Source organism: Schistocerca cancellata, chromosome 9 (assembly GCF_023864275.1).
Source record: "Schistocerca cancellata isolate TAMUIC-IGC-003103 chromosome 9, iqSchCanc2.1, whole genome shotgun sequence".
Taxonomy (NCBI): Eukaryota; Metazoa; Arthropoda; class Insecta; order Orthoptera; family Acrididae; genus Schistocerca; species Schistocerca cancellata.
This window is the reverse complement of record NC_064634.1, coordinates 359,196,461-359,221,342: the sequence shown is the minus strand read 5'-3', so window position 1 is coordinate 359,221,342 and position 24,882 is coordinate 359,196,461. Positions and strand designations below refer to the sequence as shown.

General features: G+C 40.0%; 2 protein-coding genes across 2 annotated transcripts in view; one reads left to right on the top strand and one right to left on the bottom strand.

Moving 5' to 3' along the window:
• Positions 1–18,281, top strand: part of LOC126101414 (odorant receptor Or1-like) — a 111,801-nt gene extending 93,520 nt beyond the window's left edge. The window contains exon 7 of the mRNA XM_049912076.1: positions 18,255–18,281. Coding sequence (XP_049768033.1) covers positions 18,255–18,281 — 27 coding nt within the window. The remainder of the gene's footprint in view (positions 1–18,254) is intronic.
• A 477-nt stretch (positions 18,282–18,758) lies between these two features.
• LOC126101413 (uncharacterized) overlaps positions 18,759–24,882 on the bottom strand; it is a 141,823-nt gene continuing 135,699 nt past the window's right edge. Inside the window, exon 8 of the mRNA XM_049912075.1 lies at positions 18,759–19,014. Coding sequence (XP_049768032.1) covers positions 18,934–19,014 — 81 coding nt within the window. The 3' untranslated portion in view covers positions 18,759–18,933. The remainder of the gene's footprint in view (positions 19,015–24,882) is intronic.

The window sequence follows — 24,882 nt, the reverse complement described above, 5'->3', positions numbered from 1 at the left end:
AAAATAAATATACATTGCTAAGTAGAGAGTATTTTATGATTTGCAAGTGTTGCCTCAGACATACTTTCCTCAAGACAAGTGATCTCCCTGAAGGAAGCAATCCTTTTCTCACTCTAATTGGGAAGCTAAATGAGTTTTCATCTATTCTGTTCTTTACTGCAGTAACTTTTCTTTTATAAAGAATTAAATCAACTAAATAAGTGTTGGTTTAAATGTAAAAAGATAACAAAGGGAAAGTCGTTTACCTGGAGAACTTTTTAAGGAAAGCTTGGATCAACAGAACATGTTTTACTGGTGATAACATAAACCTACTCAGACTTTCTAATGGTAAGTAATATAAGCAGAAGACGCCGCTAATTTCACTGAAAAAACTGGAGTATTCTTTACATATTATTGAAGTTTTCCTTTGATATTTTCAAATATAAGCAGAGTAGAACGTCCACATCTTCGTAACATAACACTACCAAGGCCAAAAAAGTATCTGCTCACTCAGAATTACCAACAAACAAGTGATGACCTTTTGAACACAATAGCAGGCCTGCGATTATTATAACGGTCTGTATAGTATATTTGAAGCTGGATAAGAGCTAGACAACACAGTACAGTTTGTTGGGGAGAAATTAATGACAGCCACTTATTTTAATGCAGAAGGCAGTCAAATTCATATGGATCCCCAATTAATATTATCATTATCACATGTATTCTCATTGCTATATAGATGAACAAAATGATCAGTTGTTGTTTAATCTTGTGAGTCTTAATCTGTTTTGTGTTTGTGGGGTGGACTCTTCAGAATATAGCACAGGCAGTGTTAGTGCAACAACTCAGTATTAGAAAGCAAACAGTACACGTTTCAGATATTGTGACAAAATTAAAGATGCTATTAATTAAGACGTTAATACATTCAGGTGGTGCATGAATTCAGGAGTCAGATCATTAGCATTTTATGGATCCACTTGTTGCCTGTAGTAAGGCATCTACAGTGTCAAACTGGTATGATAGTATATGTGTGTTGAGGTGCAACCTAAACTTTTTAATACTAAGTCTACAAAGTGTAATCTTTTAGTACAAAGCTGACAGAAAGATATGACCATGGAATCGACTGCAGTGGCAGAACATCTTTGTGGCAGATTGTTGTATTATACATAGACATGTTTTCTCTGGATGCCACTCAGTAATCGAAACAATGTATGTCTGTGATAACTTTAGTATTATACAATTAAATATGCATAAAATGTAGTTGTTAACGTTTATGACAGTTGTACTTGAAGCTGAACAATAAAATATAATTAAACTACATTTGCAGTTAAGTGAAAAAACGTAATTTGAGAAATGATCAAAATCTGATAGACGAGTATGACGTGTCTGTAAGCAGCTCTTAACTGTAAGTGAATAGTGTACATAATACATTGTCGATTGGAAAAGAATTATGATTGAAGATGGATTTTATCCAGAACTGGAGGTTCTGTCAATTACTTGTATTAAGTAAGTTCTGTCACTGTAAACAGTCAATTTGGGCTGGCTTCAAATGTCAGGTAAACTGACAGTATGTGTTGCATTTAGTTTTCCCAATAAATAGAGGGAGCACAAGTAAGTCTTTAGTTGGGGACACGTGTTCATGCAAGCGGATTTTCAAAAGAATGCCTCTCTCTGTCAGTGAGTCCCAGTTCATGATGTTAGAAGCTACAACCAGTTCTGACGTTTTTCAAAAGCACTCAAATATGATTCTGTGTACCAGTTGACAGTTATCATTGGTTCAACTCGAACTATGTTATTATCCTAACAAGAGAGGACTGGTAGTTATCTGACAGATTTTAGAGACAGTGACATCTTCATAATGGCTGATGTAATTAGCATGGATGTATCAATACGTAAAGCTGTTGGCCTTAAGAGTTTATTGAGTGTGCTGGCTATGTGTGTTCTTGTACTGGTGATCAACATTTGATGTCCAGAAGAAGAAATTGGGTTCTCACTGACTATTGGATGATTTTTTTACAATTGGAACATGGAAGATAAATCATTTACATTAACATAGAGTAATGTACAGAACAACAAATAGCTTAAATTGGGCAGTAGAATTCTTGTTTCCTGTAACCTAGTTCTTTGGGTAATATGTCAGTTGCGAAATGCTACTGGTCTTTACGCTGGTTTCAGCTAGAGTAATTTAGCCTTCTTCAGAAATATAAAATAAACGAATACATGCCAGAATAAGGCACGGTCAAACATAAAAAGCTAAAGTACCAAGGTACCACGTCAAGCTACGTTACTTAGCTGAGGAACAGCCCGGGCCCCACTTCGTGGAAAGCGGTCAGTTAGCAACGGCTAACTAGTTTATTTTACGTTTCTGTAAAAGGCTAGATTACTCTAGCTGAAGCCTGGATAAAGACCAGTAACGTTTCGCAACTGAGGCGGATTTTTGGCATATTAATTTATCACAGTTGTTGACTTGGCTGCAACATGTTAAAAATTCTTATATTTGGGTAATGTTGAGCTGTAATGTGATGTTGATGAAAACTTCAGTACCTTAATGTCCGGCTGGATGAGATGTTATTTGCTCAGAACTGAAGGGGAAGTTTTTCATTACTACCTCAACTGGAGGTCAGAGCCAATTACTGTAAGTATTAAGAGCGTTATTGACTAATAAATAGTTTAGTGTATATTGCTTTTATGGATTTCGGTAGCCGTATGTTTCGTTGTCCTCAACACCCTAGCACATTTAAGTAAAATAAGGCTGTGAATTACACCATTTAAAGCAAAAGAAAAACAATAAGAATTCAATCTAAATTTTTAAAAACTACAGCATGAAACAATAATCCGTGAAAACATGTAATGAATTCTGAGACTCAAAATACGTGTTTCATGTTAGTATTAGTCAGTTACATTAGAAAATGTAAGACTTTGAGTATGAGACGTGAGAAGAAGCAGAAATTAATAAGATGCTCGAGAGTTTTGCGCCGTGCCTGAAACAGAGAATAAATCTCATTCAAACCACTGACTGCCCTCTCTATAGTCAATATCGGGCAGCCCACTACTATTTGGCGTTTTGAACTGACAAATTAACAGATGGGTATTTTCACCAGCGTTATTGCTGCGTGGCACAAGACTGTAAGGTCATTAGCGCAAATAGCGGAGCACAGAAGGGGCGATCGATAATTATGGAGTTAGACCCATCTCTTATAGATTGTAGCTGCGATAAACGTTATGAAATGGAATGTGTCAATTAAACGAAACTTGCAACCCACATGCCTGGCCATTTGGAAGTTTGTAATTAATCTATGACAGGCATGAGCAACCTTTGGTGATCCGTGGGAATGATTCACATACGACTACTAACGATCACGACCGTTAGAGTGTGTATTTAAAACAAACCTGATCTGCATCCTCATAGTTGCACTACTAGCGCCACTCTTATGCGACTGGCTTGAGATCAGAGTAGACATCGCGTCGCACAACTCGTTCTTGGTGCTGCGATATTTTTCCTCAGTGTAGATGTGTGAGCTCCACAGAAGATTCAAATTACGTTTTGTTTGGGTCATGAATAATTTTTACCTAAGTGAGGAGTTACCCCTTAATGTTACCCCGTATTATGATACTGAATTGAAGACGGCAAATTACGTAAAATTACTGATTTCTGTGTGCCCAAAGCTCGAAATTATTCTTAGGGCAAGACCAGCTGAAGTTAAATGCCTTAGCGGATCAACTGTCTCCTAATATATTCTCTGTAGAAAATGAATATTATGTTTAAAATAAAACAGAAACGCTAAATACATCGCACAAACACGTATAAAGTACATAATGTTGACTGATTTTAGTGAGGCTGTTGAATTAACGTAATATGTATAACTACTGGTAATTTTTCTCTATGACTTGAGATTTCACACAGAGGTCAAAAGAGTTCTTGAATGCTCTTGTTCACTTTGGCTGCGTTGTGGATTTTGAACCTATCATTTCCAGCCGCTCATTGTACAATAATTAATAGATGCAATATAGGAGATAGCACACAGAATGACACAGTAAAAATTGTATGCTTTCTTGGTTGCAGGTTCTTTCAGTTATTTTATTTAGATTCTGATACGGCCTGGTATCCAGGGAATCGGAACAAATGAAAGCTTCTTTCGTCTGACCACATATTAATTGGTGCAGCGCCCTCACCTGTATATGCATTCCATTCGTACATCATAAATACTTACAAGTGAGTGTAGGGGTTCTCAGAGACGGGAAGGAGACACTTAGGGCTGATTAAATGAGACGTGCATAGAACTGGCTATGGGGCTACTCATTAGGAACCTAGGACTAAGCCGATTTTCTTATGGTGAATAGCACCGACGTCTTTAAACGTTTTTTTCTTTCCTCTTCATGCACCTGGCACATAAAATCAAAAGAAATCGCATGAAACATTTATGAAACTTAGAAACTAAGAGAGGCGCCCTTCATCTGCTTCTCAAGATCCCTAACCAAGATACAGCTCTGATAGATGTTGCTCTCAAGCACCTCGGGGTAGATGAAGAAGAGAAATTGTTATAAGAAACAAAGCTTTGGAAGTTGTCCATTAAGAACTGATTGTATCTGAGGAAATTGACTATATTGTTTTCAAAAACTTTTTCCTCGTGTAAGGTGCTCTTTGGGTATCGTATTCAATTGCTGAGCAAAACTGACTTTTGGCTGGACCTGTGTTGCAAATGTGAACATTGTCATGAAATAAAACTTTGAACTTCATGAAATTCAAAATTTGAAATAAGGAATATGAACATAATTATAATTAAATGCCAAAAGACACTAATTGTATGCACAATGAAAATTATATGACCGAAACTCAGTACCAAAGTACTTTATGAACGTTGCATGATTTGAAGTGCAACGTTTGAGTTGGAACACACACAAAAATAATCTGCTGCTGTACTCGGAAGAAAATAACTGTTTGAAATAACGAGCATTGTTCGTTGAAAATTAATGTACTATTTAGCGCTACACTTGACAATCCTGGCTACATGCTGTTTGTTCAAGAATCTGTCTGAAATGACTTACCTCTTGCTCAGCATGCTGTTTTTTGTCAGGAGTCCTGACGTTCTCGAAAGCAAATGCAAATCAGTAAGTGCAGCAGCCAAAGTGAAATAGACTTCTCCCAATTAATTTCTTAGTTTTTGGTTGTCAGATACAATATGTCACTTCGTGTGGCGTAAGGTGCAATGCACACATGACAAATTCTTCATGACTTTACAATGAATCACCGAGGCGGGTTTTACTCTAAAGGAAATCGTTCTTGAGAAATCAAACTCTGAAAGGCTTCACAACATAAACATTACAAAATTCTCTCATTACAAAGAAACTAGGAACATTTCAATCAGTTCAGTTATTTGTGACATAATGCAAAACAAAGCGATCGAATGAACACTAATCATGAAAGATTTCAGAAGAGGGTGGCTATATATTATTGATAGACCCCTGACAGGCGAAGGAATAAAATAAGAATAAAGGAAAAAGAAGAGGGAAGCTTTAAGAGTTCTTCACAAGTCAATAATTATATGTCTAAGGAAATGTTACACTTTAACAGAAACAATATGGATCATACTGACCTTACTCCACAGCATCAAAGATGTTTGGTGTCACAGCTGGTAAGTCAGTATAGCACAGTACATACGTTTCCACAGCTTCTATTTGAGGTGTTTATTGACAACTTTCTCACGAAAAGCAACTTGACAACAGGTATTAGAGTCCATTAGGCAGTTTAAGAAATTAAGGTGTACCTAAGGTAAGGAAAGTCATGTTTATAAAGTCCTTAGAACCTCTGTGCATGCTGAAAATGGTAGGGATGTATGTTAGATTAGAAAATAGGACAGAATGACTGAGTCAAATAGTATGATAGCTAAATGTAAGTATAGGCTTTCGCGGTCGTTGTCACTGTGAGTAAAATTCTTCTGGGCTGTTGAGCGCATTGTAAATATATAGAAGTGTCTTATGTGTCGCCCACTGTTGCAAGTGGCCGAAACGTCGGACAATTTTACATTTTTATAACACGGGTCGAAAGCCCAGAAGAATTTTATTGGCATTATGGCAGTTAGCCTGAATGAATGGATACCGTGGAGAAATAATTACAAGAGAAACAGCGCTTAGAGATAAATGGAACGTCCATGCAGGATGCTAAGAATGACATGACTCCTTAATTCAGTAATTTATCTCAAAAATTACATAACATTTTTAAGTTTTTAAAACTGAATTCCCATTTAAAACCAACAATACTCTACTTAGTGCACTGAAAAATAACTTAAAACAAATGTTTAATAAATATGATAAAGCTGGCATCCACAAAAGTCAATGTAACACTGGTAATGAGAACTACATACGAGCTGCGACAATAGAGTAATGAGACTGGTTTTCTTTGCAAGATGTGGCAACCCTGAGGCCCTGCGTAGGCACAATATCTTGGACCTTTGTCTATAAACTGCTTCTAATCCAAGCGGCACATCGATGCAACTGTTCAGTCCCGAGTTGTGCTGTAATAAATTAACACGTGTTTCTGTCATTCGTCACAGAAGTGGAACTGCATAATATTGCGCAACGGTATGCCATTTCTTTTTGCGTTAAATTGGGTGAAAACGTGATGACAACTTACAGTAAGCTTCAGAAGGCTTTTGGAGAGAAGGTTATGCCAAGAGCTCAAGTTTTTCATTGGCATAAAATGTTTAGTGAAGGCAGAACGAATGTTGAAGATGAAGACCACAGTGGACGACCGTCAACCTCACGGACGGATGTCAACTTCGCCAAGGTGCGTGAACTCGTACGATGTGATCGAAGAATATCCGTGAAAATGTTTGCAGAAGAACTGAACATCAATCGAGAAACGGTTCGTCTAATAATAACTGAAGATCTTGGCATGAGAAAGATTTGTGCAAAAATGGTTCCCAAAAATCTAACACCATAATAGCGAGAAACACGGAAAAATGTGGCAGCCGATCTATTAGAGCAAATGGAAATCAATCCAGAATTGTTGAACCGTATTATCAGTGGTGATGAAAGTTGGTTTTTTCAGTATGATCCAGAGACAAAACGCCAAAGTTCGCAATGGTGCTCAAAGGGATCATCCAGACCAAAAAAGCTCGCATGTCAAAGTCAACAGTGAAATGCATGCTCGTGTGCTTCTTTGATTCCAAGGGAATTGTTCATAAAGATTCGATTCCTCGTGGAAAAACAGTTAACCATATTTACTACAGAGAAATTTTATAAAGACTTCATAAAAGAGTTCTTCGTGACTGTGCCAACATTGCTGACAATTGGATTCTGCATCACGATAATGCGCCATCCCATACCGCTCTGTCAGTACAGCAATTTTTAACCTCAATACCAATTTCAGTTCTACCACAGCCACCTTATTCACCAGATATCGCTCCATGCGACTTTTTTCTATTTGCGAGAGTTCCAGAAATGTTACCATCAATGGCAGAAGTACTGGAAAAAGTGTGTACAATCAGAAGGGAACTACTTTGAAGAAGGCAACACTAAACTTGATTAAAACGGTAAGCAATATTTTTTTTCACATCGGTCTCATTACTTTATTGTCGCACCTCGTATGTGAGACAGGTAGGTCCTTCAAGCTGAGGCACAAAGAACTCAGAAACACTTTTCGGTTTAATGATTTCGAAACGTTGGCTCGTAGCCACGCACATCTGTGAAACTGGCAACCGCTTGTTGGGAATTCTAGAAGACCTGACAATTTTGCAAATAGAGGATAAGTGTAGAAAACTGAATCTACAGGAAGAGTTTGAGATTAGGATATATTGAGGTAAAATGAAACTACAAACAACTTTTTAAATACTTTGTGGACTGCTTTAAACTTAGTCTTCAGTTAGCTATTTCAATTGTAGAAATACTGCTAACATTCTGTACTTTAGGAAGTTCGAAATCCCGAGTATCTCTGTAGAGGTACGCTTTACCTTTGATCATTGGTGTCTCTCTGAATTCCTACCGAGGCCTCAGGAAGCGTGCAGACGTTTCTGGGTGTGTGTTTCTTGGAGGTAAATGGACTGTGCACGTTTATAGCTGTCGCTATGACGCTGCCGATACTCACGGACTGCATACTTCGGTTCATTTTAGTTTATTTTATCGATTGGACCAATCATTTTTGATGTACGTTTTCGGAAGACACGTTTACAAGAGAAATAACCACGAATTTACATTATTTTTATCTTTAACGCTTTTATAACATTCTTGTACAATCTTTCTGAAGATTAAACGTAGTTCCTCCGAAATGCGTCAGGTTTAATGCTTTTGCAGTTTGAAAAGCGGTTGAGCATACATTTTAGCATTGATTCCTGACGTGTACCTAAAATGACGTCCGGCAAAAAAAGACCTCAAAAGTGGAGAGACGACCACCGATCACTGAATCCTCATTCGCGTGATTGACAGTTGATATTGTGTCTCCACGTAGTGCCGTATGCCTTCTTAGTATCGCAAAATATTTTAGATGACGCTCATATTGGTAAGCTGCCTCTAGTAGGGTTCGGTTATCGAGAGTAGTATGATATTTCCTGAATCCACATTGCAAGTGACCTGTGAGGCATCTACATTGTACATTGTAGTGTCCACACATGATGGAAACTGATCATCCGCTCTTCTGTTTCTCTATACAACTAGCAAGAGTGAGACTATGAGAGTTGCCTGGCTATGCTTGGTTCTTCCCTGGTTTAAGAAGTGCAGTCATTATCGATTCCCTCCAAGAGTCGGGATGTTGACCATTGTCCCCCATTTTATTTTAAAAATTCAAGGAGGATTTATTTAGATTCAGATTTAAGGTGCCGCATAACGGCGTAATTTATTATGACTGTCCCAGAAGCAGTACCACACGTTTCAGGTAACGCTGTGACCAATTCCCACATCGAGGAGTATAGGCTCTATGCCTCTTCATTGTTCAGTTACTTTTCCTCTCTCTCTCTCTCAATCTCTCTCTCTCTCTCTCCCTCTCTCTCTCTAGCTTCTCTGTTGTTCTGGAAACCTGGAATTGGACTCATGGAAAAGTACCACATCATGGATGAGGCTGTTTCCACTTTTGTGACTTTTAAGACTCCTTTTTCCTGTATAACAGTTAATAGGCATCATATCCTTTTAATACAGGTCTTCCGTACTGATCCCCACACTGCAGGGGCAGATGTTGACCTGTTGATGGATTTTAGAATTTTGCGTGACGTGTCCTTATAGATACCTTTAACTGTCCGTTGGGCATTTACTCTCGCTAACGGAGGGCTTCAGTATTGTATGTAGATGGACTGCGCATGAATCTTCGCAGTGCTGTACACCTTTTCCTTATTGTCGAACTAGGCCGTTCGTTTCCCTAAGAGACACGTTGTCTTAAACAACGGCCTGAAGATTTTGGCGTGGATGCATCAGCGGCGGAGGGCATCTCATTTGTGATGTGATTCACCAAATTCTGGCTGACGTCTCGAGTGCTCAGGTACGGCTAACCTACTATGCAGAGTTTGCCTTATTGAGCATCAGTTCGGTTGGTTTAATTTCTGACTCTGTTCTTTGAATAAGGTGCACAGAAATTGGGAAGTGGTGACTGGAGTAGGGGTCGTTTACCATTTCCCACTGAACAGAATTTGCGAGAGCTAGAGAACGAACAGTGAGATCAATGACGGAAAGAGACCCCCGCTGCTACGAAAAAATATAGTATTTTGTAGGCACTCAGGGGGCGTATTCTTCCGATTTTAAGCGGTTCTCAACGCTCGACCACTGAGGCAAGTGGAATTAACAGCTCATAAAGCACTTTGGGCATTGATATCCCATGTAAGGACAAAAGGTAGGGAGAGGGGGCGGACGGGGGAAGAAGAAAGGAGAGAGACAGTTCGTCGATCATCTTAAAGAGCATCACTTTGTCCAGTGTTTCCTGTGGAGGGAGATAAATCGAACAAGTTGTTGCCTGGGGCGACACAACACGTACTATTGCAGAAACCACTTTCAGTGTGGTAGTGAGGGCAACGACTGAGTGAATTAACTATTCTTACAAGTAATGGAATGTCTTTTGGCACTCTGTCCGTAACCAGATCAAATGTCAACTTATTATCTTGCAAAAGCTGATGATTTACCCCTCACTGTATCCTCCCTGAAACATACCTTCTCAGTCCATACCCACTCGTATCCGTCCTCACCCAACATATCCCCACCATCTTCCAATCGCCCCACCCCACATTCCTGCTCCTAAGAGAATCCTATCGACTCTATGAACCCGTCCTTCATACTAGAGATGAGGCACTTTTACACACGACTCAAAAATACAGTAAACAGCAACGGGCAAAGAAACTCCTTGATTCATCTTCATCTATACCCATGATCTGCAGACCACTGGAAAGTACATGGCAGGTAGTAAGTTCCTCTGTACCAGTTAACAGCGTTTTTCCTTCTTGTATTCATATATGGACTGCGGGCAGAATGATTGTTTAAATGGCTCCATGCATCCTGTAATTGATCTAGTCTCGTCCTCACGCTCTCTGCGGGAACGGCATGTTGAGGGTTTTACTACATTACATTCCTGCAAAAAAGGGAAACTCACAACAGCACTTCCCCCAAAATGAAGAAAGTATTTGAAAGTATTTCACCATCTCATCTGTATAAATCACTCACTACATTATCCTTTCCTCCATTACAATCGACCATTATCACACAACCTGAGTAAAGACAATCTCTTTGCCTCGTACCTTGAAAACATCCTCTTTGTCCTCAATAATCCAGACTTCAACCAATCCTTGGCTCATATGTCTATAAACACATAGGTATATCCTTCATATCCATTTCTGTTAACTTTGAATATTTACACATAGCGCAATAAATCGTGCTAAACACAACGATCACAACGCGAGACCGTAGAACAATCTCCATAAAACAAAACACAACTCCTGTTCATGACTCTGCTAACTATTGCCACCTTAAGTAAAGTCCCTTTTACTCCCTACAAGCCGTACCCATGCTGTAAATTGCCGTCTTACGCACATGTTTCAATCCAAAGATGTGGAAGAACTCCAAAACACTCATTTTTTAAACCCATTAGACCCCTAACGTAACCTTATTTTACCTAGTCATCAGTCTTATTTCTGTCTTCAGCGTGGTATCTGGATCCATCCAAATTCAGAATATTCACAGAAAAGTAGAAGGACATTTACCCTTCGTAAAACCTGTTTTGATTTCTTTCCAAAGAACTCCACAGACGATCAGCTTCTCAACGTTCTCTACTTCCTTTCCGCAGAATTGAAAAACTGCTATTCTAGTACCTTTGTCTCCTTTACTTCATCTACATAGCTGATACGAGTATATCCCAGACACTTGCATCTGTCCATCTGCTCCAGTAAGCACACGAAAGCGCTTTTCTTCCCATCGTCCAACCCTCCAAATTTCCTAATTGCCCCTCCAAGTCGATCTCAATAGCTTTATCTGCTGGTGGAACCTCTGAAACCTAGAAATCTATCACATAAAGATCTACGACAGAATCGTAGGATGTAGTAGCCATCATTTCTCTCTTCATAATTTAGAGCTCACTAACCATAACTATCCCATCGATCTTATCAATATACTACAATATGTTGGACTAACCATCAAATCAAAATACACTTGGCACCTCCACCTACTAATCGTTCAACAAAAAATCCAAAATAGACTAGAATGATAAAAACTACTAACAGACTGTACGTGGCAATCTTTCCGTCATTCTCACCTTCGCCATTGTACCTTGGATTAGTGCACTGGGAAAATTTTACTGCTGCTTAGCAGCCCTAGACCGTTAAGCACTCCAACTCGCCTTTCGTATCTGCCTGCTCTCTGACACACGTCATAGTTTGTCCTGACATACATAGCTGTTACGTGACTTTTTTGCGTTTTCCTCATTTACAGCTTATTAGTAACACAGTGGGAATGAGTACGAAGAAATCTGATGATAGTATAAATAAAATTATATAGTTTGTTTGTGTAACTGCATGAGCATGGACTATCGTGAGATGCTTCTACCAAACGAAGAAGGCGAGATCTTTGAATTATGCTATGAGACACAAAAGAGACGACGACTGTAAAAATCGCCAACAAATAGCAGCAGGGGATCCAAGAGAGACAGAGTACCATAGAGAGGTAACAGTGTGCCCAGAGTGAAGCAAACTGAATAACTCTCTGCCAAGTTTCCGTTAAGTCAAAACAAAGAGGCGTGATATAGAACAGATGCAGATAGTGTGCCAAGTAACTACGAAATAACGTCCAACTGTTAATGTTTAGCAGTTACAGCCAGAAGCGAGGTTACTATTGATTATGACGGACGAACACCTGATGTACATCGGCTGTCATCAACTACGTACATGCATATACTCCAGTCCCAGGTGATCACTTGCGTGATATTCAGAATAAGAAGACACGGTCTATAATATCAGTTTAGGATCGGTCTCCGTGTGCTTTTATACACCTTTCACTATACATAAGACACGTCCAATACAAAAATCTTTCAAAACCTGTAGATATATATGTAACCCAAAAGTTCTGCTAAACGTAGTTAAGACAAAAATATTCTGGAAAAACGTTTGTATGTGCATATGGTTAAAGTTGTGTTTTAAATAAATTAAATAAACAGTGTGTTACGTGGATCAAGATCGTAAACTCCGGCTCAAGAATCAGGTATATTACGACCTAACCCACCCGACCAGCCGAATATACTTAATACGCTGCCTAGCTATGCTAGCTTTCAGATATATAAATGTACCATTTGTTCATTATATTGTTCTAAACTTTGCTACGTAACTACCTCTGCGCAAAAACATATCACAAAGTAATCTGTATTTTTTTAATTTGCCCCAAAGGGCTCCTATTGTAATTCAGAGTAATAATTTAAAATAAGTGACTATCTAGCTATAAGAAATTACCGTTCTTTCTGTCTATTATCCACATTTTCTGGTGTGAAAGCAGTTTTCATATAAAATTTCCGGAAAGTAACAGAAAGAATTTTTCGATAAATTACTTTATAATACTTACACAGAAAAAAATGTATTTCGCCATACCTTCCATCGGGCAACAAAGTTTCCAGTCACAAACGAAACTGGTGATGTTACGATACTGTTGTTTCGGGAATGTTACGCAGTATAAGTAAGCCTTTTTCAGGCTTCCCCATCATCACAAAATTCTCTGAATATCATATAGCTTGAGGTACACGCTATGGAGAACTTGGATCAAATAAGTTTTATTACACAAATAAACAAATACATCAATGTTCACAATACAGAGCACAGTTATAGAACGTGTAAAAAAAATGTATAATAATTTCACGCTTTTTCGAGATATGTACTTCAATTTATTCTCTGAGCACACGGCAAGTACTATTCGGAAAAGAAATTGAGAAATTGTGAAACTTACAAAACCATACACGAACTTCATTGTTTCCAAAAAAATCCGAACAGTGTCTCTACGAAACATGGTGCCTACTAGTACAGCGTCGGACTGCAGCGAACGGAGAACAATGTGCCAATGGCCTCTCTATGTAGACTCCACTTTTTTGAGGTAGCTAAAGGCAGTTAATGTTGAAAATGGACTTTTTAAACACAGAAAAGAGAAAATGGGCTGTCATAGAGTAATACAAGCCCCAAGGTTTCAGTGTATAAAAAATATATAGATGTGCTGTGGTTTAAAAAAGAGAAGTTCTTTTCGACTGTAGTGAAGAATAACTGGTAATGTTTGGCGAGAAAAATTGTATCTTAGATGTATTCATATAATAACTTTTAAACGATTAAGAAGCTATATTCCTAGTTAACAATAAATGTTCAGTGGTATGTGAATCCCTATTTTAATATTGCTCCATATAGTAATCAACATGCCAAACAAACTGAATTCTTTGATACATTTTTCATTACTCGTGGAATATATTGCAATATTTCTCTACCAGTGCATAATAGATAAAAAAAAAGTATGAATCCTAAATAGACGACAAGTTCTAAGCTTATGTAATCACAATCAACAATTTAAAACAGCAATTAGCTTAATTTGCCAAGGAACTGCTCCACAGAATAGAAGGTGTGACCCGTGAGGCAAACTCTTCAGTTTGGATTTGAACGGGTGTGGATTACCGCTAAGGTATTTGAATTCTTGTGATAAATTGCTGAAAATGGTTGCAGCACAAGACTACACGCCTTTCTGCACAGGAGTCAAAGATGTACGGTTTCTGCCTACTATTAACTGAGTGAAAGCTGATAATTCTTGGGTATAAGCTGATATTGTTAACAAGAAACGACATTAAACAATATGTATATATTAAGAGGCCAATGTCTGAATACCCACACTAGTGAACAGGAGTCGATAAAAGATTCGCGAACTTACACGTCCTATTGCTCGAACCGCCCGTTTCTGAGCCAAAAATGGCAATGAGAAGTTATCCCAAAATACAATACCATACGTAAGAAGCGAATAAAACTGAGCAAAGTAGACTACTTTTCGTGTCATACTATGAGTTACTTTAGATACTATTCTAATAGTAAAAATGGCAGCATTAAGTCATTGAACAACATCTTGAACATGGTCTCTCCACGACAGTTTGCTATCTATTTCAACACCTAGAAATTCGAACTGTTCATTCTTACTAATCACATGACCATTCTGTGCAATTAGAACGTGAGGTTTTGTTGAATTGTGTGCCAGAAACTGTAAAAACTGAGTCTCAATGTGATTTAGCGTTAGTTTATTTGTTTATTTTCTACAAGCCATTAACTTATGTCCTGAACTGCACTATTTGAAACAGTGCCAATGTTGCACACTGTATCTTTTACTACCATGGTAGAGACATCAGCAAACAGAAACATTTCAGGATCATATGTAGTATTAGAAGGCATATCATTTATATACATAATTAGCAGGAGTGGCTCCAGTTTAAATGTGTGTGAAATCATATGGGACTTAACTGCTAATGTCATCAGTCCCTAAGCTTACACACTACTTAACCTAAATTATCCTAAGCACAAACACAGACACCCATGCCCGAGGGAGGACTCGAACCTCCGCCGGGACCAGCCATACAGTCCATGATTGCAGCGCCCTAGACCGCTCGGCTAATCCTGCGCGGCCTTGCTGGAGCACCCCCATTTATCCGTGCTCGACTCGGACTCCACTTCATAGCCATTCTCAGTACTGTGGAGAATGTCCTTTGCCTGTTCTTAAAATAAGAGGTGAACCAGTTGTGTGCTGCCCCCGATATTCCATAACGGTCAAACTTGGGGAGCAATATTTTGTGATGAAGACAATCAATCGCCTTAGTTAAACTAAAAAATATGCCTAGCATTCGAAACTTTTTGTTGAAAGAGAATATAGCCTTACCAACACACCTTCCTTATCCTGCCCTAAGAAAAATTCAACAATTCCTCTTTCCCTGACTCGGAACTCTTTGCTGCCATTTATCCGCGCCACCAACTACAGCTCCATTCCCCAATTTTCCCCTTGGATCAAGTCTGCTGTACCCCTGCCAGCCGCGTTATCACTATGTATCCACCGTGATTTTCTCCTGTTCCGGCCCCGACTTATCGATTAGGTACGTTCCAGGCCAACAACTTCTTTCACATATTGGAGTCTACCAGTATTGTCCCTAATCCGTCCATCCTCTTTTCTTTCTCTTACGACACTTACTGCGAAATGACGTCACGGATTTCCAGAAGCAGTGTCATTACACATATTGTAGCACCACACACCATCACTCTCCGTGATTTTATACACTCCTGGAAATTGAAATAAGAACACCGTGAATTCATTGTCCCAGGAAGGGGAAACTTTATTGACACATTCCTGGGGTCAGATACATCACATGATCACACTGACAGAACCACAGGCACATAGACACAGGCAACAGAGCATACACAATGTCGGCACTAGTACAGTGTATATCCACCTTTCGCAGCAATGCAGGCTGCTATTCTCCCATGGAGACGATCGTAGAGATGCTGGATGTAGTCCTGTGGAACGGCTTGCCATGCCATTTCCACCTGGCGCCGCAGTTGGACCAGCGTTCGTGCTGGACGTGCAGACCGCGTGAGACGACGCTTCATCCAGTCCCAAACATGCTCAATGGGGGACAGATCCGGAGATCTTGCTGGCCAGGGTAGTTGACTTACACCTTCTAGAGCACGTTGGGTGGCACGGGATACATGCGGACGTGCGTTGTCCTGTTGGAACAGCAAGTTCCCTTGCCGGTCTAGGAATGGTAGAACGATGGGTTCGATGACGGTTTGGATGTACCGTGCACTATTCAGTGTCCCCTCGACGATCACCAGTGGTGTACGGCCAGTGTAGGAGATCGCTCCCCACACCATGATGCCGGGTGTTGGCCCTGTGTGCCTCGGTCGTATGCAGTCCTGATTGTGGCGCTCACCTGCACGGCGCCAAACACGCATACGACCATCATTGGCACCAAAGCAGAAGCGGCTCTCATCGCTGAAGACGACACGTCTCCATTCGGCCCTCCATTCACGCCTGTCGCGACACCACTGGAGGCGGGCTGCACGATGTTGGGGCGTGAGCGGAAGACGGCCTAACGGTGTGCGGGACCGTAGCCCAGCTTCATGGAGACGGTTGCGAATGGTCCTCGCCGATACTCCAGGAGCAACAGTGTCCCTAATTTGCTGGGAAGTGGCGGTGCGGTCCCCTACGGCACTGCGTAGGATCCTACGGTCTTGGCGTGCATCCGTGCATCGCTGCGGTCCGGTCCCAGGTCGACGGGCACGTGCACCTTCCGCCGACCACTGGCGACAACATCGATGTACTGTGGAGACCTCACGCCCCACGTGTTGAGCAATTCGGCGGTACGCCCTCGCTCAAAGTCCGGCAACTACACATACGGTTCACGTCTACGCTGTCGCGGCATGCTACCAGTGTTAAAGACTGCGATGGAGCTCCGTATGCCACGGCAAACTGGCTGACACTGACGGCGGCGGTGCACAAATGTTGCGCAGCTAGCGCCATTCGACGGCCAACACCGCGGTTCCTGGTGTGTCCGCTGTGCCGTGCGTGTGATTATTGCTTGTACAGCCCTCTCGCAGTGTCCGTAGCAAGTATGGTGGGTCTGACACACCGGTGTCAATGTGTTCTTTTTTCCATTTCCAGGAGTGTAGTAGCATCTTCAATAGAAATCATTATTGTAATACTGTATAATCCCATGATATTATTCATTTTGTCTGTTCAAAAGGGAGCTTCCTCGTCCAGACCCTGAAGATCCAAGGGATTTCGACCGGCCACCGTGTCGTCCTCTGCCTTGCGACGCCATGCGGACGCGGTATGGAGGTGCACGCAGTCACCACACCACACTCTCAGCCGTTTTGTCGGCTTTCCAGACCATGAAACCGGTACTTCTAATTTGGAAAGCTCCTCAGTCGGCATCATGAGGCTGAGTGTACCCCGTACCAGTCCTCCCCTCTAGTAAAAATCCTTGGCAGAACCAGGAATCGAACATGGATCATTCTCAACGCAGCCATCTACACTGACCTCACAGCTACATAGCCGGTTGACTTTAGAAAACCACATCTGTGTTAATTTTGTTGAGCTAAAAACGGCAGCACGGCTACTGACAGGCTCCCACGAGGCGGAGAGCGACGAATACTATAAAACAGTCAACGCTGTAGTTGTCAGTTTTAGACCTGAAGGCAAGACAGCTGTCGGTAGCCAGAAAATTTTGTTGGGAATAACAAGATGTGAGCGTGAAAACGGAGAAGACTTCTTTGGAGGACCTAATCCGGTTAATCGACTCAACAAATACAAACTATTCGTTACAAACACAGCTGTATGTGGAGAATGAAAAGCAGTTGTCGTTCCTGGCAGTAATGTACTTAATGGCGTACACATCTTCCACTGGCATAATAAAATATTTTACACCTTTCGGTTGCTAACAGTGATCTTCCTCTTCACGCATACTGTCCTACAAATTCACCATTGACAATAAGTGCCCCATCTTCACACCCGTTAACAAGTAGTAACAGCTAAATTATGTTAGCTGTCTATAAGCTGTACATCCCGCACACTATTTAGACAACACTGTTTTCTCTTCTCTTTTCTGGGTCTTCCTTAACAAAAGTTGTTACATATATTAATGAAATGGAGGATTTAAATCTGCTAAAACGTAACGTACCGAAGGAATGGTAAACACAAATTATATCTATTTTTCTATATGTTTACACAGTGCAATATTTTATTATTTTTTGCTATCTGGTTGGTCATTATTTCAGGCAAAATAAATCAAAAACAGAAGCTGCATCTGTGTTTATCCTTTGCAGAGGGACCAACAACGCTACAAAATATAAAAGATCAGACTACTGATACATAAATACAAACACACAAACAAAAACACGCACACACACACAAACACACACACACACACACACACACACACACACACACACACACACACACACACACACACTGACAGAGCACAGACAATATATGTCCCATATTCACATCCGTTAACAAGTAGTAACAGCTAAATTATGTTAGCTGTCTATAAGCTGTACACCCCGCACACTATTTAGACAACACAGTTTTCTCTTCTCTTTTCTGGGTCTTCCTTAACAAAAGTTGTTACATATCTTAATGAAATATAGGACTTAAATCTGCTAAAACGTAACGTGCTGAAGGAATGGTAAACACAAATTATAGAAATAGAGAACAATAAAAAGGGCATTGTTGTATATAAAGTGTTGTGATGAGTTTTTATTCACAGACATGAAAATTATAATATTTGTTACGTAATGTGAAGTATAACATTGTCTATATTGCATCTACCGTCGATAGTTTACAGCATTTGACCGTTTTAAGCAGAAACAGCGCTTTCTGTATACATTTAAGAGAAACCTCGGAGTTACTCATGAGTACCGAGTGTTATGTTCAGAAGCTGCTCCTGTAGAGAAGCTTGGTATGACTAATTTTATCCTGCGGATTTCTTCCTTCCTTGTGGTGTCATAGCTCCTTTTCGGCAACGTTCTGTTCTGCCTTCGTCTGGTATATGAAGTTCAGCAGACTGTACGAAACATTTAGTATCTGTGAAACAAAAGATTCCAGTTGTTAGAAAATCTGTAGACACTTCCGTAAGCGGTACTAACTTTTATATCTGTTACTACATATAAATGAAATGGAATTAAGAAGATAACAAGTATGTGATTTATATTTTATACGGAGACGCTTTTGTCGTACACATTTCGTGTCGAGATAAAATGCAGTTGGCAATTGCTACACCTATCGTTCACACGACACCAGGTTCGTATGTTGCAGAACTTGGTTGTTTCCGCCAGTTATAGCTATGAGTGGAGAATAAGAGTTCTCAATTGGGAATATTGGAAACGGACTTCCAATTCCAGCCTTAGCCTGATTACTACCCGTAAACTTATGGGATTAGAACTGGTTTTAAATTGGCTTTGAGACAACGTCGTCGAATACAAAAATTAAGACAGAATGTGTGTCTGTATGTGATGTGTTAGATTGACGGGGAGAATTAAGAAAGTAGAAATTTTAATAAAAAAGCTGCCGTGTCGTTCTGGGATTGCGAATATTATCTGCGAATCGTTCGTAGACCGCTAATATTATCTGCAAGTCTAAAGACGAGACACGCGGGTTTCTGAATGAGGCCCTCCTTCTTGTCAAGTTTAGCAAGATAGAGGGGAACGACGACCTGGGTTCAACGCCTGGCTGACTCTGACTTCATTAAAGACGGATCACAAGCTTCGATAGAAAGCAGAAAGGAAAGGAAAAAGTAAATGCCGTTTATACGGGGTTCAGCTTAGCATACTTAGGGAAGTTACAGCAAACGTAAATATAAATGGCCAGACGGAGACTTGAACTCCGTCAATTCTATAACAGACTGACGTCAGAGATATAGGCCCACAGTATTGTGCCTGTGTTCGACAACCCTTCTTGAAAAGGACAATGACACGCATTTTTTTCCATTCATTATGAACACTTTGCTTCTCAGCGTCCTGAGTACACAACTGCTAGACGATGAGAAAGCTATTTCGGGTACTCTATGCAGAATCGCATACCGTCACGATAAGTAGCCTTCAATCTGCTCTTCTGTTCCATGGTCACTAATTTTGACACCTGTCATTTTGACGTTCTTGTGGCGATTTAAAGGAAGAACCACAGTGCGATCTTCCTTAAAGATACAGTTCAAAGGGCATTCCTTCGAAGTCCATTAGCACCTAGCCACCTTCAAACACTTTCAGGTCGATAATTAGGTGTCAGACAAATCTTGCACTGGTCGCTGAACGGAACCGGACATCCCATACCAGCTGTTCCCTCACCCACCTCTCTCGTCTAGGAAGGTACTGCGCGGTGTGTACTGTTGGTCTTAATGGGCCCCTATAGGCCTGATTAACTGTGCATAGACTGTTGTTTACTGCCTGGATCGTCACAGCCCTAACATTTGCCTTCAAAACTACAGTGAACAATTACGTGGGGTTCTCCTCGAGGTAATTAAACAAGATGTTACGCGTTGACAAGGCACTGAATATTTGGGAGGACGTAAGATCAAAGACGCATCCAGCCATTCAGTTATAGATTGCCCATTGTTTCCTAAATCACTTAAGGCAAATGGCGGTATGATGCCTCTGAAGAGAACTCGATCGATTTTCTTTACCAGCTATCCCCTGCCGGAGGATGTTCTCCATCGCTAATGACCTCGTCGTTGGCGGCACACTAAACTCTAATATTTCTTCCTTTCTGTTCTGACTACCAACGAGTCAGCGGTCATTAATTGTTGTCGTTGTCCGAAGACAACCATTACCACTCAGATCTTCTATGTTTTGTTTATCATAATAGTGGTTGAATGTTCGAATGACGTCGCTTGGTATACGTCAATTTGGCGGGGCAGCCGATCATGTGCTCTGCAGTAAGTTTCAGGTCGTGTGACGAACGCTCTAGTAATTTACTTATCATGCGGAAGGGATAACCCTTTGCTATTCTTACCTCCTTGTAGTGACTTGATTTCCTGGTTTATCTGTGTCCAGTGGCGGCTGCACGTTAATCCAGTCTGTTTCTTTGTAATCACCATCGTGATTTTCTCGTAGTAAAGTTCAGGCACTATCATTCTCCCCTTAATGATGAACAACCCCAACAAAACTGTTGATGAAACGCATGAAATTGCAAAGGACCTGCAGTGGCCTCGGTAAGGAGAGCAGATAGATTGAGAGAAATAGCATGTGGTTCTCGTATGGTCGTCATGGATCTCGCGTTGTCGTTGTGCTACTAACTTGCTAAATTAAACGTAAAGGTCAGGGTTTTATATTTTAAGATACGTTCCGACAATCGCGCGGACGAAAGAATAGTAGAATATCGTTCCTTCTAACAAAGAAAGCAACGTGTCTTATTGCTGGACACGAAATAGAATTTCACTTGACGTGATGACAGAGGATGTTTGCTTTTGGAAGGTTATAAGTTTACATTTATTCCTTAATGTCATTCTATGAAGGGAGTCTTCCTTACCCGCCCTCCCTAATATCGACATTAATGACGAAAAGTTATCATAAAATTTCCCTCTTGGTTTATTGAATTACAAATGCTAGTAAAACCCCGTTTGGCACAACCAGACACGATTTTTACTTGTTTTCCTCACACTGTCGTCAGTCCCGTTACACTCAAAGCTATACTGCACAAGTTTGATGCAAACAACAACGACTCGTTCGAAACGCTTTACTTTGTCGTTCTCACACGCTTCCCAATTTGCAACACTCAGTTGCATTTAAATTAACCATGGCGCCGGGTGCATCTTCGTTGTCACCAAAGCTGAAAACATGGATTTGTATTGACAGTTATTTAACCAATAACAGTAAAATAGTCCTCTGTCAAAAAATCTTGTGATAAACGTATAGGATACACGATGAAATGTCAAGCTGAACATCATTTACGAAACAATCTACATATTAGGGATAAACAACGGATTTCTTGAAAAAAAAAACAGGCTCTACTTAAACACAGTTTCAGGGACAGCCTACATCATGTAATAGTGAATTTTACAAAAAACTGTGTTTTGGATTCGTTTCAGGGAACATACCCCGGAACGAACTTCAGGCACTTGATGTTAAACATTTCTTACAGAAATACTGCAACCGCAATATTTCCAACGAGTCCACTCTCAGGAAGATTTAACTGGATTCTTGCTGTGTCGACACTTTACAAAAAAATTGGGTTATCATTGGCAAAACACCTATACGGATTTCGGCTCAGAGGTGACGAATGCTGTAGACCATTTAATCGCTAATCTAAGTTGCTAAGTTGGACACTGAGGCTGCATTTAAGCCCTCTTTTATTTATTGTAACAACAAATAGTTCAACAATTGCTAGATTCAGACAACTTAATTGGGGTAGGACGTCAAACTTGGAGCAGTAGAGGCACCACAGGACATTTTGATTTCCACTGTCTATACTTTTACAAATAAATTCATAAAACTTTAACAGCATGACCAGGAAGGATTCATACTCAAATCAGTGGAAGCTCAAAAACGTAACAAAACACAATTTCATCATTTTTTCACTTACTACTGGCTGCGTTTGTTGTTATAGGTACACTTTTCTTCCTGAGTAAGAGAGATTCTTCGGTGACTTTTCACAGCATACAAACCATAGTTACAGGTGTATGAAACTCTAGAAGTTATTTAATTTATGAAAAAATTAATGAACTGTTACATTTTAAACTTCATGTTAGAAAAAATTCAAGTTTAATAGTTAATCATCTCAATTTTTTCCACAGTTTTTTAATAGATTTGGAAAATTCTAGAGTTTCATACACCTGTAACTACTGTTTGTGTGCTATGAAAAATTCATCGAAGAATCTCTCTTACTTAGGAAGAAAAGTGTACTTATAGCAACAAATGCAGCCAGTAATAAGTGAAAAAATGATGAAATTTCACATGTAAAAAAAGGTATTTTGCTACGTTTTTGAACTTCCACTGCGATGAGTGTGAGTCCTGAATGCTTCCTGGTCATGGTGAGAAAGTTTTATGAATTTATTTGTAAAAGTATAGACAGTAGAAATTATAATGTCCTGTGGTGACTCTCCTGCTCCAAGTCGGCCCGTTTGACGTCCTACCCCCCTTAAAAGAAGTAAAGATCCAACTGGTGTATAAAGAAAACTCCATATACGTTGAAAGCAGGTGCTTTGAGTATATTATCAAAATTTAGTGCATATTACATGTACGGCTCAAGCATTGCAACAATTGGCAGAGATAGTTAGACTTCACTTCCTAGAAGCAGATACACTGATACCAGCGAGGAAGATGGTTTTCTTGAAATGTCCGTATTGCGTGCAACGCTACCTGTTGCACCTCTGCCTCCGGAGCCAGTGGTGAGAAGGCGGGCAACATGGATTGAAGCGGTGATTTTCTATATACTTTGAAGCTGTAAAGTCAGTGATGGAGAACTTTACTTCTGATCCTGCATTGCCTGTGAGTGAATCCTTGTCAGTAGTGAACAGTTCTAAATCGCTAAGTTAACTATTTTCATTTCAAAGAGACCAAATAAGTAGTTTCCCCTACATGTTTCCAGAAAACATGCTATTCCCTTTAAAATAATTTTTTTGTGCGCAGTTCCTGAAAAAAGAATTTTTTTTAAATTTCGTTTGTCTCCTCTGAATAATGTTACTGACGTTTTAGGACATATTTATGTTTCGGGGGCTCAATATGTCGCAAAAAACTGAGATTTTACTCTAATTGTGTAATAATATTAATGCTAGTGACTTGTCTTGGAAGTTTTATTTTCGATCTATTACTGGACTGTATGTAACACTAATCAACTAGCGATATGTAAAATCTTGTCGCTCTGGATTATTTAACTTCCGATAAGATGATTAAAAACTTATTTATGAGGTGAGAATGGTCATCAATCCAATAACCTATATCAAATTTTGTTGTAAAAAGCCAACGTGGAGAGCGAGAAAAACACGGATTTCTTAAGATGATATCAGGTAACAAAAAAATTTTGTTTCGAATTTCGTCCCCAAGCGTCACAGAAGCCGTGTAAAGTTTAAGTCACTCATTAGGCACTAAGACTGGGGTCTTCAATGTCTTAAACCGGTGGCAAATATCAGTTACATCTTTTTTTCTTTTTTTTCAGAACAATTTGCATTTCCAGGTTGGCAACCCGAAGGATTGCACACTTCATTTAAAGAATATGTGACTCGGATCTTCCGATATCCTGATAAGGTTCGACATTGTTTCTGTTTTGACACAGCGTCTTAAGTATTTTGTGAATGAGTTCAAAGAAAAATGTGATTCGCTTTTTAGAGATGTGTTATCTAGAGAAACATTTATTAATCAACAGGTATACAATATGAATGTTTTGCTAACAACAACCCTACGTTAAATACAAAAAATAGTTCAAATGGCTCTGAGCACTATGGGACTTAACATCTGAGGTCATCAGTCCCCTAGACTTAGAACTACTTAAACCTAACTAACCTAAGGACATCACACACATCCATGCCCGAGGCAGGATTCGAACCTGCGACCGTAGCAGCAGTGCGGTTCCAGACTGTAGCGCCTAGAACCGCTCGGTCACAACGGCCGGCACGTTAAATACACTAGCGAACCATTCAATAGAAAACTTAATGAATAAAGCACTTCAGCTAACTGATCTGAAGCTTTCTATTTTGGTGGTGCGTCGGTGATATCTTCGCCGCCTGGTCTCATGGATCTTGTACGCTACCTGTGGAATATCTTAACTTTTGTTCTATAAATCAGTTCACATTGGAGATGCAGCGACATAACAATAGTTTTTGTTGGAAATTTGTAAGGACCGACTCGGTGATAGATCGAAAGAAGTGTGCAGGATTTCGATTACGCGCTTTTCTTGCATTATTAGATTGGCAGCACTGCGACTGCCATCGTTCTGTGTTGCTGTTAGCCGCCATTAGTCGTTATG